The 18332-nt window shown below is 40.6% G+C and overlaps 1 protein-coding gene across 2 annotated transcripts in view; it reads left to right on the forward strand.

Moving 5' to 3' along the window:
• The window catches only part of LOC139458320 (fibroblast growth factor receptor 1-like), a 95814-nt gene that overhangs the window by 34649 nt on the left and 42833 nt on the right, over nt 1-18332 (forward strand). For both annotated transcript variants that reach the window (XM_071239708.1, XM_071239709.1), the window contains exon 2: nt 13103-13474. In XM_071239708.1, coding sequence (XP_071095809.1) covers nt 13103-13474 — 372 coding nt within the window. The remainder of the gene's footprint in view (nt 1-13102; nt 13475-18332) is intronic.

Here is an 18332-nt window from a genome sequence, read left to right on the forward strand (position 1 = left end):
CCCTGTGGGGATTCCAGGATAGAATAGGTCCTCAGTTTCCATGCTTGTCTCCCTGTGGGGATTCCAGGGCAGAATAGGTCCTCAGTTGCCATTTTTATCTCCCTGTGGGGATTCCAGAATAGAATGGGTCGTCAATGTCCCATGCTTGTCACCCTGTGGGGATTCCAGGATACCCTATTACCAGGCACAACCAGGGTACCCCCTATGGGTCTTGCTTATAAATATGGGTACAAAATGTCCTAATGGGAATTGTTTTACTGCTGCCCGGGCAAAAACTGTTTAGACATCATGTATAAAATGTTGGCTAAAGCTATTTCTTTATTCAAACATATAAAATTGAGAAGGAATGCGTTCTTGGTGGGAAAGAAATGTGAACATTAGCAACTTGTAGTGTATAACCTGTGATGGACAGAGGTCCAGATAACTTTTTGAGCATTTGGGTTTCTATTTTAATTGGGTTATTACATTTTTCATTGGGTAACCAATATTTTTTCACTCATCTATTCATCAATCTATTGGGTTTTTCCCAAAATTAGTGAACATTTTAAGATTTAAAAAAATGAATAATGTTTTAGATGTATATAACTCTTCTTAATATATAGGCTTGACTTGGAAAGTAAATTAGCTCGTAATTGTTTCGGAAATTAGCTCCTTTGAACGCATGCTGTAAAAGCTTCATTGGGTTTTTACACGAGCTGTTTTTATACATTTTAGTTTTTCATTTTATGCATGCATTTCTGTACACAAGTTAATTGAAAGTAATTGGGTTTTGAATATTTTGGGGGGGTATTTTACGCAAATTCGCTGCTTATCTGTAGCTCTGCATGGAGTTTTATTGTCATCATTTTAAACAGTATATCATGTGACTAACCATGGGTCCTGGTAGTATGTGGGTTCCCATCCCACCCTGGCCTCCCAAGCTCTCAACTCTTCTAATCTTCCATTGAGGTATAGTCACTACTCTCTACATACAGCTACAGAAAGGTGAAAACGAGTGACGCCAGAGTCACTGTAGAAATATAAAGTTCTGTCGTAAGTCTTTGTGTTTGTGTTTGTTACATGTGATCTTGTTTTACTGAAGTTACACTAAAACACAGCAGCATGATGATGCTCGATTCATTTCAAACATTGTGGACCATCAGATGGGCTTGTGTTGTTGATCTGGAAGTATTCGGTAGAGCATCAACATCAACACGGAAACAACATCAACTACAAACCCTGATGACTATTCAAATAAGGTTGCTTCAAAACACTGTTGGCACACCTTCATTAAAAGTCCTACATCATAAAAATTGAAGCAAAAGAAAAATGTGATCTCTAGTATCAAATGGAGCGATCTTAATTTTGCTCTTATCACAGGATCTGAAAATAGAATTTTAAACCTGAAGTAGCTGCGTTTCATGTTGAATCAAAGGAAGCTTCTAAGTGGAAAACCACAGCTACCTGAGTCAATCAAGGGGTCATGCTGACATTCCAGGATGAAACTTTCATATGATCCAAATATTGATTTGGAGCTTATAGAGAAATAGTACAGTGCTTAGAAATAATAATCCTTTGAATTTCAAAACTTCCAGGAGGCAACTGTTGTTGGAAGAAAATATTGTCTGAAAGGTTTTAAGGAAAATAGTACATATATACTGTTTATGTGCATGGTTTCTGGAAGAAACAAAACTGTATTCATTTGAAAACATGATGTTTTATAAAATATCAACATCGGAGAATATTCAGTCTCAATTATCAGGATGGTTGGGTAGCCTAATGGTTAAAGTGTTCGCTCATCGCGCTGAAGACCGGGGTTCGATTCTCGACGTTGGTACAATGTGTGAAGCCCATTTCTGATGTTCTGCGCTGTGATATTGCTGGAATATTGCTAAAAGTGGCGTAAAACCATACTCACTCTCTCACTCAGTCGCAATTATCTGCTGAAACAGATTCCATTAGGAGTAAACAGTAATGATAATTTTGAATGGATGACTGAAAATAAGTGATGACTGACATCTGGGTAAGCATGTCCTGCTTTACCGGAGCCATGTCCACCCCTGACAACAGAAGGCTTAATGGCCACCACATTTCATCTGAATCCCGTCCGTAGTTTGGGGCTTCTAATGCCACATGTTGACAGAATAATAGTATCTTGACAGATATGTTGGAACTAATTTCCCAGAATTCAAAATTCATCAAGACTATCTTTTCAGCAAACTAAGCAGTTTCTCTGATCATATCCACACAAGAATCTCACTATTTTCTTGGCACAATTGAGATGATGAAATTATGGCAATCATTTCATGCGATCTTTGGCTGCATTGATCAGTAATTATATTATTACTTCAGCTTCATGTAGTCAATTTGGCATGAACTATACATCAAAGTCTCATGGGGACTGTAATAACTAGAGGAAGGATAGGTATTGATTTTTTAAAGATCTGGAGCTGAATTTCATGCAAAATATCGTGCACTGGTGCTGTTGGTTCTATGAACAAGGAATGGTTGCCTGACATGCATCAGTTCCCCAGCCTCCTGTTGTTATTAAACATTCATGTGTTGCATTGATGGAGGTGACATGTCTTCTTGATGAGAGGACATAAAAATGATTTCTTTGTATACAGCAAGCACATTCAGGAAGAAAGTATGAAAACCGAAATTGAAGGCTTTGCTATGATTGAAGTGTTTTATCAACTGCAATACTAATAATGGCTATGGAACTTTGGAAATTGTGTGATTTATTTGAATGTTTTTGAAATAGTTAATCATATTTCAAATGTTTTTTTTATAAAGTTAAGTTTTATTTTAAATGTAATTTTTTTAGAAATTAATATTTTTCCAGATGGGTCAACAATACACATGGAGTAGCAAGGAAATGAATCCACAGTGTCTTCGAAAGCCAAGTTCACATGCACCCATTTACCCCAGGGGTAAACTATGGGGTAACCTTACCCTGTATGGCAAATATACCCCAAGGGGTAAACCATACACTATGGGGTAACCTTACCCTACAGGGCAAATATACCCCAAGGGGCAAGCCATACACTATGGGGTAACCTTACCCTATAGGGCAAATATACCCCCAGGGTAAACCATACACTATGGGGTAACCTTACCCTGAAGGGCAAATATACCCCCAGGAGTAAACCATACACTATGGGGTAACCTTACCCTACAGGGCAAATATACCCCCAGGGGCAAGCCATACACTATGGGGTAACCTTACCCTATAGGGCAAATATACCCCCAGGGGTAAACCATACACTATGGGGTAACCTTACCCTATAGGGCAAATATACCCCCAGGGTAAACCATACACTATGGGGTAACCTTACCCTGAAGGGCAAATATACCCCCAGGAGTAAACCATACACTATGGGGTAACCTTACCCTATAGGGCACATATACCCAAAGGGGTAAACCATATACTATGGGGAAACCTTACCCTATAGGGCAAATATACCCCCAGGGGTAAACCATACACTATGGGGTAACCTTACCCTATAGGGCAAATATACCCCCAGGGGTAAACCATACACTATGGGGTAACCTTACCCTATAGGGCAAATATACCCCCAGGGGTAAACCATACACTATGGGGTAACCTTACCCTGTAGGGCAAATATACCCCCAGGGGTAAACCTTATCCAAGGGGCAAGTTATACCTCGGGATAATCTTACACAATGGGGTAAATTTTGTCATTAGGCTGCAATAGACAGGACTCAAACTGCTGTCATTACGTTATAATAGACACTAGTTTTCAGCTGTTCTATTTGTGTATTTGTGAACATGCTTTGAGTTGCTATATGCCTACATTGTGATAGAAAGGAAATACAGCCCCAACTACTGTTAAACCCATCTTACTCACCATACTCACTCAACCCTGTAGGCATATCAAATATACATTGCCCGATTGTCAACCACGCTTACTTTATTTGAACCCCAATGCCATGAAGACAAGAACTAGTGTAGTATTGGATATATTAATAAAACCTTTAATTTCAGTTTAAATCTTTGAAAGAATTGGAGGAATTTTTATTTTTGTTTTTGTACAAACTCTAGTGTAATTCTGATGGCTCTTTATCAAAACTATCCAGTAAAATGCCCCCGCACCCTTCTCTGCTTTGTGATGGTCCCTACCCTTTCCTTCTCATTCACGATGCCATACACCGGCTTTGCAAGTCCTCTTTGATAATCCAACAATGGCCACCACTGTCCTTTACTTTCACCAAATAGTTGTGTACATTGCGTACGTAACTTGTACAAACGTCAACTCTGGCAACCATGTTGTCCCCAAGTGGGACGTCTATGTCACCATTCATATACATTCAGTAGAGAGTATGTATTGATTTCTGTAGTGTAAAACATGCGAGACAAATGTCTTCTAGGAGAGAGTCATGTTGCATGAAGCACTATTGAGATGTGTCATGGTGTCTATTGATATGTCGTTTATTGTGTGATTTTCCATTGAACTGATAGCATTGTACATATTATAGTGTTTTTCATTTCAGTACTCTTTAGATTACAAATATTTCGAATCGTTCATAGGGTAAAAATGATAGTGCATCGGGAGTTTTATGCGACGATACGATATAAGATCCTTTTTTTTCTTTATCGATACAAGATAATCATGATATTCTTTAAAATAGCTCTGTGAAGATGAGGGTTAGAATTGATCTTCAGCAACCGCTGTTTGCTGTCAGAGGCGATTAACGGAATCAGGGGATCAGGCTCCCTGACTTGGTTGATGCATGTCATCGTATCCCAATTTCATATATCGATGCTCATGATGTCACTCACTGGATTGTCTGGTCCAGATTCATTTATTAACAGACCGCCATCATTAAGCTGGGATATTGCTGGAGTGTAACAGTATCGAAATTAGCTTTTCAAGTTCATTATTGAAAAAAGCCTATTCGTAATGTGTCTACAGCTCCCTTTTCCTTTGGAACCTGTTCTGAAATATTTATAGTCATGAAATTTCCATGTGATTTGACATAAATATGCGTATGGCATATGACCTACGTATCGTTATTCGTATCATATAGTGACCTTGCCGTATTGTTTCACCCCTAGTCGTATATACATGATATATCTGGCGTGGGCCGTCCTGCAATGTGTTTACTTGCAGGACACAAAAATCATTCTCGAGTCAGGGCTGTTGTTATACAACTGAACATGATAATGAGTGAGTGAGTGAGTGAGTTGGGTTTAACGCCACCTTTAACAGTATATACTTTGATGGTTGTAACACAATGATGGTTCTAACATGCAGACAGTGGTGGTTTGAATACACACAGACAGGGATGGTTGTAACACACATACATTGATGGTTGTAACACAGACAGTGGTGGTTGTAACACACAGTGATGGTTGTAACACAGACAGTGGTGGTTGTAACACACAGTGATGGTTGTAACACACAGTGATGGTTGTAACACACAGTGATGGTTGTAACACACAGTGGTGGTTGTAACACACAGTGATGGTTGTAACACAGACAGTGGTGGTTGTAACACACAGTGATGGTTGTAACACACAGTGATGGTTGTAACACACAGTGATGGTTGTAACACACAGTGGTGGTTGTAACACACAGTGGTGGTTGTAACACAGACAGTGATGGTTGTAACACACAGTGATGGTTGTAACACACAGTGATGGTTGTAACATACAGACAGTGATGGTTGTAACACAGACAGTGATGGTTGTAACACACAGTGGTGGTTGTAACACACAGTGATGGTTGTAACACACAGTGATGGTTGTAACACACAGTGATGGTTGTAACACACAGTGATGGTTGTAACACACAGTGATGGTTGTAACACACAGTGATGGTTGTAACACACAGTGGTGGTTGTAACACACAGTGATGGTTGTAACAGACAGTGATGGTTGTAACACAGACAGTGATGGTTGTAACACACAGTGGTGGTTGTAACACACAGTGATGGTTGTAACACACAGTGATGGTTGTAACACACAGTGATGGTTGTAACACAGACAGTGGTGGTTGTAACACACAGTGATGGTTGTAACACACAGTGATGGTTGTAACACACACAGTGGTGGTTGTAACACACAGTGATGGTTGTAACACACAGTGACGGTTGTAACACACAGTGACGGTTGTAACACACAGTGGTGGTTGTAACACACAGTGATGGTTGTAACACAGACAGTGGTGGTTGTAACACAGACAGTGGTGGTTGTAACACACAGTGATGGTTGTAACACACAGTGATGGTTGTAACACACAGTGATGGTTGTAACACACAGTGATGGTTGTAACACACAGTGGTGGTTGTAACACACAGTGACGGTTGTAACACACAGTGATGGTTGTAACACAGACAGTGGTGGTTGTAACACACAGTGATGGTTGTAACACAGACAGTGGTGGTTGTAACACACAGTGATGGTTGTAACACACAGTGGTGGTTGTAACACACAGTGATGGTTGTAACACACAGTGATGGTTGTAACACAGACAGTGGTGGTTGTAACACACAGTGATGGTTGTAACACAGACAGTGGTGGTTGTAACACACAGTGATGGTTGTAACACAGACAGTGGTGGTTGTAACACACAGTGATGGTTGTAACACAGACAGTGGTGGTTGTAACACACAGTGGTGGTTGTAACACAGACAGTGATGGTTGTAACACAGACAGTGGTGGTTGTAACACACAGTGATGGTTGTAACACACAGTGATGGTTGTAACACACAGTGATGGTTGTAACACACAGTGGTGGTTGTAAACCGTGATGGTTGTAACACACAGTGATGGTTGTAACACACAGTGATGGTTGTAACACACAGTGATGGTTGTAACACACAGTGATGGTTGTAACACACAGTGATGGTTGTAACACAGACAGTGGTGGTTGTAACACAGACAGTGGTGGTTGTAACACACAGTGGTGGTTGTAACACACAGTGATGGTTGTAACACACAGTGGTGGTTGTAACACACAGTGGTGGTTGTAACACACAGTGATGGTTGTAACACACAGTGATGGTTGTAACAGACAGTGATGGTTGAAACACACACAGTGATGGTTGTAACACAGACAGTGATGGTTGTAACACACGGTGGTGGTTGTAACACACAGTGATGGTTGTAACACACAGTGATGGTTGTAACACAGACAGTGATGGTTGTAACACACAGACAGTGATGGTTGTAACACACAGTGGTGGTTGTAACACACAGTGATGGTTGTAACACAGACAGTGGTGGTTGTAACACACAGTGATGGTTGTAACACACAGTGATGGTTGTAACACACAGTGGTGGTTGTAACACACAGTGATGGTTGTAACACACAGTGATGGTTGTAACATACAGACAGTGATGGTTGTAACACACAGTGATGGTTGTAACACACAGTGGTGGTTGTAACACACAGTGGTGGTTGTAACACACAGTGGTGGTTGTAACACACAGTGATGGTTGTAACACACAGTGATGGTTGTAACACACAGTGATGGTTGTAACACACAGTGATGGTTGTAACACACAGTGGTGGTTGTAACACACAGTGGTGGTTGTAACACACAGTGATGGTTGTAACACAGACAGTGGTGGTTGTAACACACAGTGATGGTTGTAACACACAGTGGTGGTTGTAACACAGACAGTGGTGGTTGTAACACACAGTGATGGTTGAAACACAGACAGTGGTGGTTGTAACACAGACAGTGGTGGTTGTAACACAGACAGTGGTGGTTGTAACACACAGTGATGGTTGTAACACACAGTGATGGTTGTAACACAGACAGTGGTGGTTGTAACACACAGTGATGGTTGTAACACAGACAGTGGTGGTTGTAACACACAGAGATGGTTGTAACACACAGTGATGGTTGTAACACAGACAGTGGTGGTTGTAACACACAGTGATGGTTGAAACACACACAGTGGTGGTTGTAACACACAGTGATGGTTGTAACACACAGTGATGGTTGTAACACACAGTGATGGTTGAAACACACAGAGTGGTGGTTGTAACACACAGTGATGGTTGTAACACACAGTGATGGTTGTAACACAGACAGTGGTGGTTGTAACACAGACAGTGGTGGTTGTAACACACAGTGATGGTTGTAAGACAGACAGTGGTGGTTGTAACACACAGTGATGGTTGTAACACACAGTGATGGTTGTAACACAGACAGTGGTGGTTGTAACACACAGTGATGGTTGTAACACACAGTGATGGTTGTAACACACAGACAGTGGTGGTTGTAACACAGACAGTGGTGGTTGTAACACAGACAGTGGTGGTTGTAACACAGACAGTGGTGGTTGTAACACAGACAGTGGTGGTTGTAACACACAGTGGTGGTTGTAACACACAGTGATGGTTGTAACACAGACAGTGATGGTTGTAACAGACAGTGGTGGTTGTAACAGACAGTGATGGTTGTAACACACAGTGATGGTTGTAACAGACAGTGGTGGTTGTAACAGACAGTGATGGTTGTAACACACAGTGATGGTTGTAACACACAGTGATGGTTGTAACACACAGTGGTGGTTGTAACACACAGTGATGGTTGTAACAGACAGTGATGGTTGTAACACACAGTGATGGTTGTAACACACAGTGATGGTTGTAACACACAGTGACGGTTGTAACACACAGTGATGGTTGTAACACAGACAGTGACGGTTGTAACACACAGTGACGGTTGTAACACAGACAGTGATGGTTGTAACACAGACAGTGGTGGTTGTAACACAGACAGTGATGGTTGTAACACACAGTGATGGTTGTAACACACAGTGATGGTTGTAACACACAGTGATGGTTGTAACACACAGTGATGGTTGTAACACACAGTGATGGTTGTAACACACAGTGACGGTTGTAACAAACAGTGATGGTTGTAACACACAGTGATGGTTGTAACACACAGTGATGGTTGTAACACACAGTGACGGTTGTAACAAACAGTGATGGTTGTAACACACAGTGATGGTTGTAACACACAGTGATGGTTGTAACACACAGTGGTGGTTGTAACACACAGTGGTGGTTGTAACACACAGTGGTGGTTGTAACACAAACAGTGATGGTTGTAACACACAGTGATGGTTGTAACACACAGTGATTGTTGTAACACACAGTGATGGTTGTAACACAGACAGTGATGGTTGTAACACACAGTGATGGTTGTAACACACAGTGATGGTTGTAACACACAGTGATGGTTGTAACACACAGTGGTGGTTGTAACACACAGACAGTGGTGGTTGTAACACACAGTGATGGTTGTAACACACAGTGATGGTTGTAACACACAGTGATGGTTGTTACACACAGTGATGGTTGTAACACACAGTGATGGTTGTAACACACAGACAGTGGTGGTTGTAACACACAGTGATGGTTGTAACACAGACAGTGGTGGTTTGAATACACAAAGACAGTGATGGTTGTAAACAGACAGTGATGGTTGTAACACAGACAGTGATGGACACAGCATGTGGCAGGCCCTGTGATCAAAGATGTCAGTATGTGGTGGATGTCAGCTGGAATCTCATAATCACCCTAATTATTATCTTTCGTTCATCAGCACCATATTCAATCCCTTGGGTTTCACCAAACCCGTAAACATCTTAGACCTGCATCAATTCAGGCGCTCATCCTTCGTCAAGCTGACATGCCGTGAAATTACTGAAATACTGCTGAAAGTGGCAGTAAACATGCTAATGAAGTTTACTCTCTCACCAGCCGGTGACAGCATGCATCTGCTCTGAGACATTGCTGATCTCATTGTCAGCGTTGAGGCCAGAGTTTGGAAACACTTCTACTTACTAAATCACTAGGGATTTAGACACTTGTGTGTAATGGCCGCATCGACCTTGTCACTGACACTGAACAATGCTGAAGGCCTTCAAATTGCCCAGAGTGGTAATTGAGCATGCCTTTTGAAAACTGAGTGCTAAATTAATGTGGCAAATATGGTAAGTCACCAAGATGTCTAATACAAGAGACAGGAGTTGATTTAAGTACTCATTTGTTTCCATAGGCCTTTATGGATGATGATGATGATGATGATGATAGTTGCACTTATGTGTGTGCATGAACTGTTCAAAACTCACCCGCCCACTCTCAACTCACTCACTATTTGACTGAAATACTGATGATGTCACAGCTAATATTAACTCACTCACTCTTTGACTGAAATACTGATGATGTCACAACTAATATTAACTCACTCACTCTTTGTCTGAAATACTGATGATGTCACAACTAATATTAACTCACTCACTCTTTGACTGAAATACTGATGATGTCACAGCTAATATCAACTCACTCACTATTTGACTGAAATACTGATGATGTCACAACTAATATTAACTCACTCACTCTTTGACTGAAATACTGATGATGTCACAACTAATATTAACTCACTCACAATTTGACTGAAATACTGATGATGTCAATCCCTGGCAACATCATACCAAAAGACGTCAAAAGATGGTACTTGTTGATACCCTGCCAGGCTAGGCTTGTGGCTAAAAGAAGGACTGGTCAGCTCGGAGTCGGTATACAGTATCTGCATGGGGTATTCATGTTAAACTGCGGCATGGTATCTCAGTGGGCCAGCACTATAAAATCAGCACTAGTCGGGACTAGTACAAACAGACACTTGCACACATGCGTTCACGTCTCTATAAAAGTGCAATAATCTTGGACGCGATTAAACCCCATTTCACTAGGGATTCAACTGGTAAAAGATTTGGAGGGGTATGACACAGCTCGTGCTCGAGTACCTGCAATTATATATCTATTCAATAAAATTGGCAATTATCCTATAGTATACAAAGTGAAAGAGTCACAATGTTATCGTTGATCACTAAGAAAACCAATGTGATCGCATATCAAATAAAATACCTTTGAAATTTGTATGCTGATTCGCTGAAGCTTCATTTAAATAAGAATTGTCTACTTGGGAAAAGAATTTGTTTACATCACAATGTAGCACACGCCATCGTCATTGCTTATATGATGTAAGTTAAAAGTAACATATTCAATGTTATCAGAAATTCACAAATCAGTATTTACCTTTTTCTTAAATGAAAACAAAACATTGAAAGATTACTAGGCTTGTAAATTTATAGTTGACTTCTAGGAGACATTTTCCCGACATTTGAAGAGATAATTAGAATGAGATACAGTAACAGAATGTAAATACTCAATAAAGTGATGTCCAGTTAGAAATATCTTATGAAAATATTGAATTAATAATGATTAACGTTACCATGCTAATTTAAAATGAATAAGTCTACTGCTTGTGACAGTTTAAGAGTTTCGTAAAATATCCCTTTTAAACAAGAAATAAAATACTTTTTTAAACCAGGAAATATCCATATGAAATGGTTGTAAATAAGTGTATCGTTTCGAAAAATAACTAAAAGAAAAGCTATTGACGCTTTTATTTGATTTAAAAGAAAGTTACATAAAGACCCGTTTCTATTAACTCATTGAAAGTCAACCAGATTAGAGTTTGGTCTCGACTTGGACTTGACCCCCACTAAACTCGGCCTGTGCCCGAGTACTCAAGTACTCCTTGAAACCCTACATTTCACATCACCTCGCCTCACTTCAGAATATACAATTAAAGCATGCCTCAAAATGTTCAACAGTAAGCGTGTCCTACTGTGACAACATTGAACTAGCTGATAATTCAACAGCTCTCTCGCTAACACCTCAGTAAATGTTTTAGTTAAATAGAAAACAGGTTCCCTCTCCAAGCGAGATAATTGACAGTGAAACTACGCATGTTAGTGGCTCAGTGTGCTGAGCACATCCTAAACACTTTAGCATTGATTTCCTAAGATTTTTGTTTTATGGGTTCCAAATATGTGTTATTGATGGCAGGTCAGCAAGGAATGGATCCTGAAATTGGTGATAGCCTAATAAAGTAGAGAAAAACATAGAGAAAACAGCATAATCTAATGTTGCTGATTAGAGCAGGTGTAGGTTTTTGGCAGTGGCTTGACTGGAGTTTGTATTGGGTTTTTGGCAGTCACTTGACTGGAGTTTGTATTGGGTTTTTGGCAGTCACTTGACTGGAGTTTGTATTGGGTTTTGGATAGTTTTGATGTTTTACAAGATTTTATTGCTTTAATAGCATGAGCTTTTGCACATAGCAAGTCAACATTCATTGAGTTTTATGCTGTTTCAAATATTTAGCTTCTTGCTGCCATATGTTGTTTTTTGTTTTTAGCGATTTATTTATTGATGTTATTTTGTTATTTCGCATTAGTTCCATCTGACTTTTATGTCTCTGTGAAGATGAAGCTTCAGTCAAATCAGTCTGTGCACTGGAGGCTTCAAACTAATACCATTTACTCACTCGGGCAGTTAATCAATTCCTCATAGCACATTGGTTATCCTCTAAATGTTGAGGGGCGGTCGGGTAGCCTAGTGGTTAAAGCATTCGTTCATCATGCCGAAGACCTGGGATTGATTCCTGACATGGGTACAATGTGTGAAGCCCATTTCTGGTGTCCCCGGCCGTGATATTGCTGGAATATTGCTAAAAGTGGCATAAAACCAAACTCACTCACTCACTCTAAATGTTGATCAAGGACCAGATTAAGGTACAAATGACACACTTCATTGCTGCTATGTTTCTACCTGAATACACAATTTAACCCTCCATTTCCAGGTCAATGTTAAGGTCAAAATGTCATTCTCAGTGGTCCTACCATATTGTCACATCAGGGAATAGTTTCTGCCTAGATTGGAAACATTGTAAACTCAATTGAACCCAAAGTTTTTTGGTCAAGGTCAAAGTCAAAATGTCATGCTCAGTAGAGTGTATTTTGGATAAGTAAAATAAACATTGTATCTGTCGTATTTGGCAAGCTGATAGACAAGGGCAATGCCCTATGTGTTTGTAAACACTGAGAGTGGTACCTACCTCACCTTATGTATTTGCATGTCTATCTTAAAATGACCCCATGTCTTTATGCCCCCGAGAAACCTTTATATTCATGTGATAAAAGATCCTGTAATATTTTTTACTTGACATTAAATACACAAGTGTTTCTGCCTTACATTGTATACTCAATTTCTTTTGATGTTTTCAGGTCAAGGTGAAAATGTGACACTTCATGGCCCAGCGGACACAGCACAGACAGTGAGTAAGTCTGTTGTCATGTACTGCAACGTAGTGAAGGAGCCTGGAGATGGTGGCTCCAGCAATCTTCAGTACGACAAGCCGTACATCGTCAACTGGACGTTCACCCCGCTGGGGAGTACCACGTCCCGGGTCATTGTGAAATGGACGCACCACTACAACAAGAGTTACACCAACCTCACGTCTCACCCGGAGAAGTACCACAACACCATGCCGGTCCATCTCCAGATCTCTGACCTGACCCTAGATGATGCTGGCACCTACGGATGCTGGTCCAATGTGACAAGTCCTGCCATCAAGACAGCTCAGTTATATCTAATTGGTGAGTAACCATGGTAACGATTTTTTATCCTCAAGGATAATTGACCTTGTCTGGTGTCCAAGACAAAAATTTGACTTGTGCGAAGTATCAAGGGTCAATCATTTCTGCTTCTCACCAGGACCTCAAGACGAAAGGCTTATTTGTTGAAGCAGTATCACACACAAGGCCATTTTTCGTGGGCCCCACCACAATATGGCTCAAATATTGTTTAATGCAGTGTATAACCATACCCATTTGCTTCAGTTTTGAGAGTCACCAGTTTTCCTGCAATTCAGAGCGGGATCTGACTTCTGTGATCACTGATGCAAAGGTTAAAGCATTCTCTTGTCCCACTGAAGACCTGGGTTTTAATCCACAGATGATAGTGCACTGAAAGCTCAAATAGTTGTTTTAAATAGGTAGATAGCAGGGCTTGATTTAAGACATGCATCAGTGCAACCTGTTATTGAAATAAGCAACTTATTATTTATGTCTACAGTTTCAAATCTGTGTCTGACTAACAATATCTGTGATCATTGATCTGAAATCTCTTCTTGATGGCTACCAGTGAGATCACCCCAACAGATGCTCCCTAAATAAGCACTCAATATATGCCCCCAACAGTTGCCCCCAACAGATGCCCCTAACAGTCGTCCCCAACAGATGCCCCCAACAGTTTTCCCAAACATATGCCCCCAACAGATGCCCCCAACAGTTACCCCTAACAGATGCCCCCAACAGTTGCCCCCAACAGATGCCCCCAAAAGTTGCCCCCAACAGATGCCCCAAGAGTCCTCCCCAACAGTTGCCCCCCACAGATGCCCCCGACAGTTGCCCCCATGAGTCGCCCCTGTCATTAGGATGATAGAAATCTATTTTGGCAAGGAGCCTTCACAACACCTTTTTTCTGGCTTGTCCAACGAAAAATTTCATTCTTTTGGAATAAACTTGAGGACAAATTGTTGTTTTAAAAGAAATTCCAAACAGTGCAAGAGTTAGAATGCCCCTCAGGAGTCATCTCTTGGGACTCCGATTGAAACGGAAGAGATGGTTTCATGGAGAAAGAAGTAGACAGCACTGATTTACGAGGACAATGTCACATTTTCGTAAGACCTATGAGACACAGTTGCAAAGAAGCCCATCACTAATGACCCCATCGCCACTTAATTACTGAAAATGCTGACTGAGTGCGTGGATTGAGGCTTAAATTGCAGACAGATAAATGTGCTTCAGGGCATTTGTATTTTTTAGATGTGTTTCAAGTTGTCTTGGTTTAAAATTGGATCAGAGGTCGTTAGAGTCATCAGAAGAGGGAGAATACTCACCTAGTGGTGGAGTGCCAATATCCTTCCTGTATGATTAATACCCAGTTGAGGGGTAGCCTAGTGATTCAAGAGGGACTGACAGGATTTTACTGGACTCAAACTGTGGAGACATGAATCAACTCCTTTCTGTTGTATTAGATGTGTGATGTGTGATGCATTGATTGTATGCTTCATAGAACGCTACTCCCATCACTGCTAGACCGCCTCCTGGTCTAGTGCATAGAGCGTCTGCCCGGAGAACAGAAGATTGGTGGTTCAGTCCCCGGCCATGCCAGACCAAGATGTTAGATGTTATTACCCTGCCTGGCATACTGTCTTAAGGGCATGACACAAGGGCTGATCGGCTCGAAGTATACCATGTCTGAGTGAGGTTAAACTGCAGCATGGTATCTCAGTGGGCTGGAACTATAAAACCAGCATAAGTGCAGACAAGTACAAGCAGCCACACAGATACACATGCATGCATGTCGCTATAAGTGTTATAATCTTGAACCCCATTTCACGCAGGACCTTCGTGTATGTTTGATCCCCAGTTGTTGGGTAGCCTAGTGTTTCAAGAGGGACACGCCGTCATGCCAGGGTTTTACTGGACACAAGATACTGAATACTTAACACATTCATATTTAATACGGACACCAATGATGTACACTTTGAGTCCTGTTGTCATTACGTTTATGACAATTATAGATTGCTTGTTAAATTTTGACATTTCTATTCTAATTCTCAAGGATCTAGTGGTTGATTTTCTGCAATTTATATTTAAAATTCCCATTTTTTCTAGTCCACAGAGTTGGGAGCTTGTCCTGCTTGAACAAGACAAACATGTTTACTTTGTTACACATATTGTTTATGCAATTCTAATTTGTTGTAATAAGAAATGGTTCAGAATTATGGCCCTCAAATTCTACTAGTCAATGAGGATTCTTACTTCTCCTCAGCACAATTTAGTTGTCTCTGGTTTGCTGACTAGCATGAATTTCAAAGGCTGTCCAGGTAACTCCTTGCAGGCCTGGACCCTGTTGGTAGAGCTGCCTGTTTTGGGTATGACAGTCAATTAATCATGTGCTGGCCACAGACAGTAACAAGATCCTGAGAACCAGTTGCTAGTTTTTGTCACATTATTATCCCCCGCCACGAAGTGGAAGGGAGATATAGGAATGGGTGCCGTCCGTCCGTCACACTTCGTTTCCAGAGCAGATCTTGAAAACCCTACCATATTTCTTCACCAAACTTGGCACATAGATAGATCTAGTGGTGAACTGGTGCCTTTTGATAGTTTGGGATTTAAAAAAAAATTATTTTTCGAGTTTCCATGGCAACGACTTTGATTTAGACTGAAAATGGCAGTAGTCCTCATTTTCGGAGCAGATCTTGAACAACGTACCATATTTCTTCACCAACCTTGGCAAATAGATAGATCTAGTGGTGAACTGGTTCCTTTTGATAGTTTGGGATTTTTAAAAAATGGCAGTAGTCCTCGTTTCCGGAGCAGATCTTGAAAACCTTACCATATTTCTTCGTCATACTTGGCACATAGATAGGTCTAGTGGTGAACTGGTGCCTTTTGATAGTTTGGGACTTAAACAAAAATTATTTTTTGAGTTTCCATGGCAACGACTTTGATTTAGACTGAAAATGGCAGTAGTCCTCATTTCCGGAGCAGATCTTGAACAACGTACCATATTTCTTCACCAACCTTGGCAAATAGATAGATCTAGTGGTGAACTGGTGCCTTTTGATAGTTTGGGATTTTTAAAAAAAGTTATTTTTCGAGTTTCCATGGCAACGACTTTGATTTAGACTGAAAATGGCAGTAGTCCTCGTTTCCGGAGCAGATCTTGAAAACCCTACCATATTTCTTCGTCATACTTGGCACATAGATAGGTCTAGTGGTGAACTGGTGCCTTTTGATAGTTTGGGATTTTTAAAAAAGTTATTTTTCGAGTTTCCATGGCAACGACTTTGATTTAGACTGAAAATGGCAGTTGTCCTCGTTTCCGGAGCAGATCTTGGAAACCGTACCATTTTTCTTCACCATATTTTGCACATTGATTGGTCTAGTGGTGAACTGGTGCCTTTGGATAGTTTTGGCTTTTTAAAAAAGATATTTTTCGAGTTTCCATGGCAAAGACTTTGATTTAGACTGAAAATGGCAGTTGTCCTCGTTTCCGGAGCAGATCTTGAAAACCGTACCATATTTCTTCGTCATACTTGGCACATAGATAGGTCTAGTGGTGAACTGGTGCCTTTTGATAGTTTGAGATTTTTAAAAAAGTTATTTTTTGAGTTTCCATGGCAACGACTTTGATTTAGACTGAAAATGGCAGTAGTCCTCGTTTCCAGAGCAGATCTTGAAAAACGTAGTATATTTCTTCACAAAAAGGCCCAGTGAACATAGTTCTCAGGAGCTATTGCATTTCATGCTTGTTAGATTTGTCTTGAAGTAACTAAAATACACTGAGAGATCTGTGACAGAACTCGGCTTTTGGTTGCACCTCTTGGAATATGTTGTGTTTTAAGGTAGTACATGATGGATGGTTGAGCATGTAACTGGAGAAGGTACGTTAAAGTCTGTTGTTATTTTCTGAAAGATGAAATGCTTAACAGGAAGATTTAGACAAATGACAAATGAGAAAGTCTTTTTGTCCCAGATGAAGTGTAATTACTAACATGATTAATACAGAGTTGTCATTTTGAGTTTTTAGTGAAATGTTGGCATGTTCCCAGAGTTAGTAAAGGACAGTTGCCATGTGATCGGGGCAACCGTTCATGAGCCTGGAAATGGTGCAGATTTTACCACAGTTTGTTACTGCTGGAACTTTGGAATCACTTTAATAAGGGTACCTTGACCTTTTCTGGCCATTGATCATAGATTTCTGCCAATCTGTCTGTCGATCTGTCTGTCTGTCCATCTGTCTTTCTTTCTGCCAATCTATCTATCTGTTTGTCTGTCTGTCCATCTGTCTTTCTTTCTGCCAATCTATCCATCTGTTTGTCTGTCTGTTCATCTGTCTCTCTTTCTGCCAATCTATCTATCTGTTTGTCTGTCTGTCTGTCTGTCTGTCCATCTGTCTTTCTTTCTGCCAATCTATCTATCTGTTTGTCTGTCTGTCTGTCTGTCCATCTGTCTTTCTTTCTGCCAATCTATCTATCTGTTTGTCTGTCTGTCCATCTGTCTTTCTTTCTGCCAATCTATCTGTTTGTCTGTCTGTCCATCTGTCTTTCTTTCTGCCAATCTATCCATCTGTTTGTCTGTCTGTTCATCTGTCTTTCTTTCTGCCAATCTATCTATCTGTTTGTCTGTCTGTCTGTCCATCTGTCTTTCTTTCTGCCAATCTATCTATCTGTTTGTCTGTCTGTCCATCTGTCTTTCTTTCTGCCAATCTATCTATCTGTTTGTCTGTCTGTCCATTTGTCTTTCTTTCTGCCAATCTATCTATCTGTCTGTCTGTCCATCTGTCTTTCTTTCTGCCAATCTATCTGTTTGTCTGTCTGTCCATCTGTCTTTCTTTCTGCCAATCTATCCATCTGTTTGTCTGTCTGTCCATCTGTCT

This window comes from Haliotis cracherodii, unplaced genomic scaffold (assembly GCF_022045235.1).
Source record: "Haliotis cracherodii isolate W230 unplaced genomic scaffold, xgHalCrac1.p SCAF_12, whole genome shotgun sequence".
Classification (NCBI taxonomy): Eukaryota; Metazoa; Mollusca; class Gastropoda; order Lepetellida; family Haliotidae; genus Haliotis; species Haliotis cracherodii.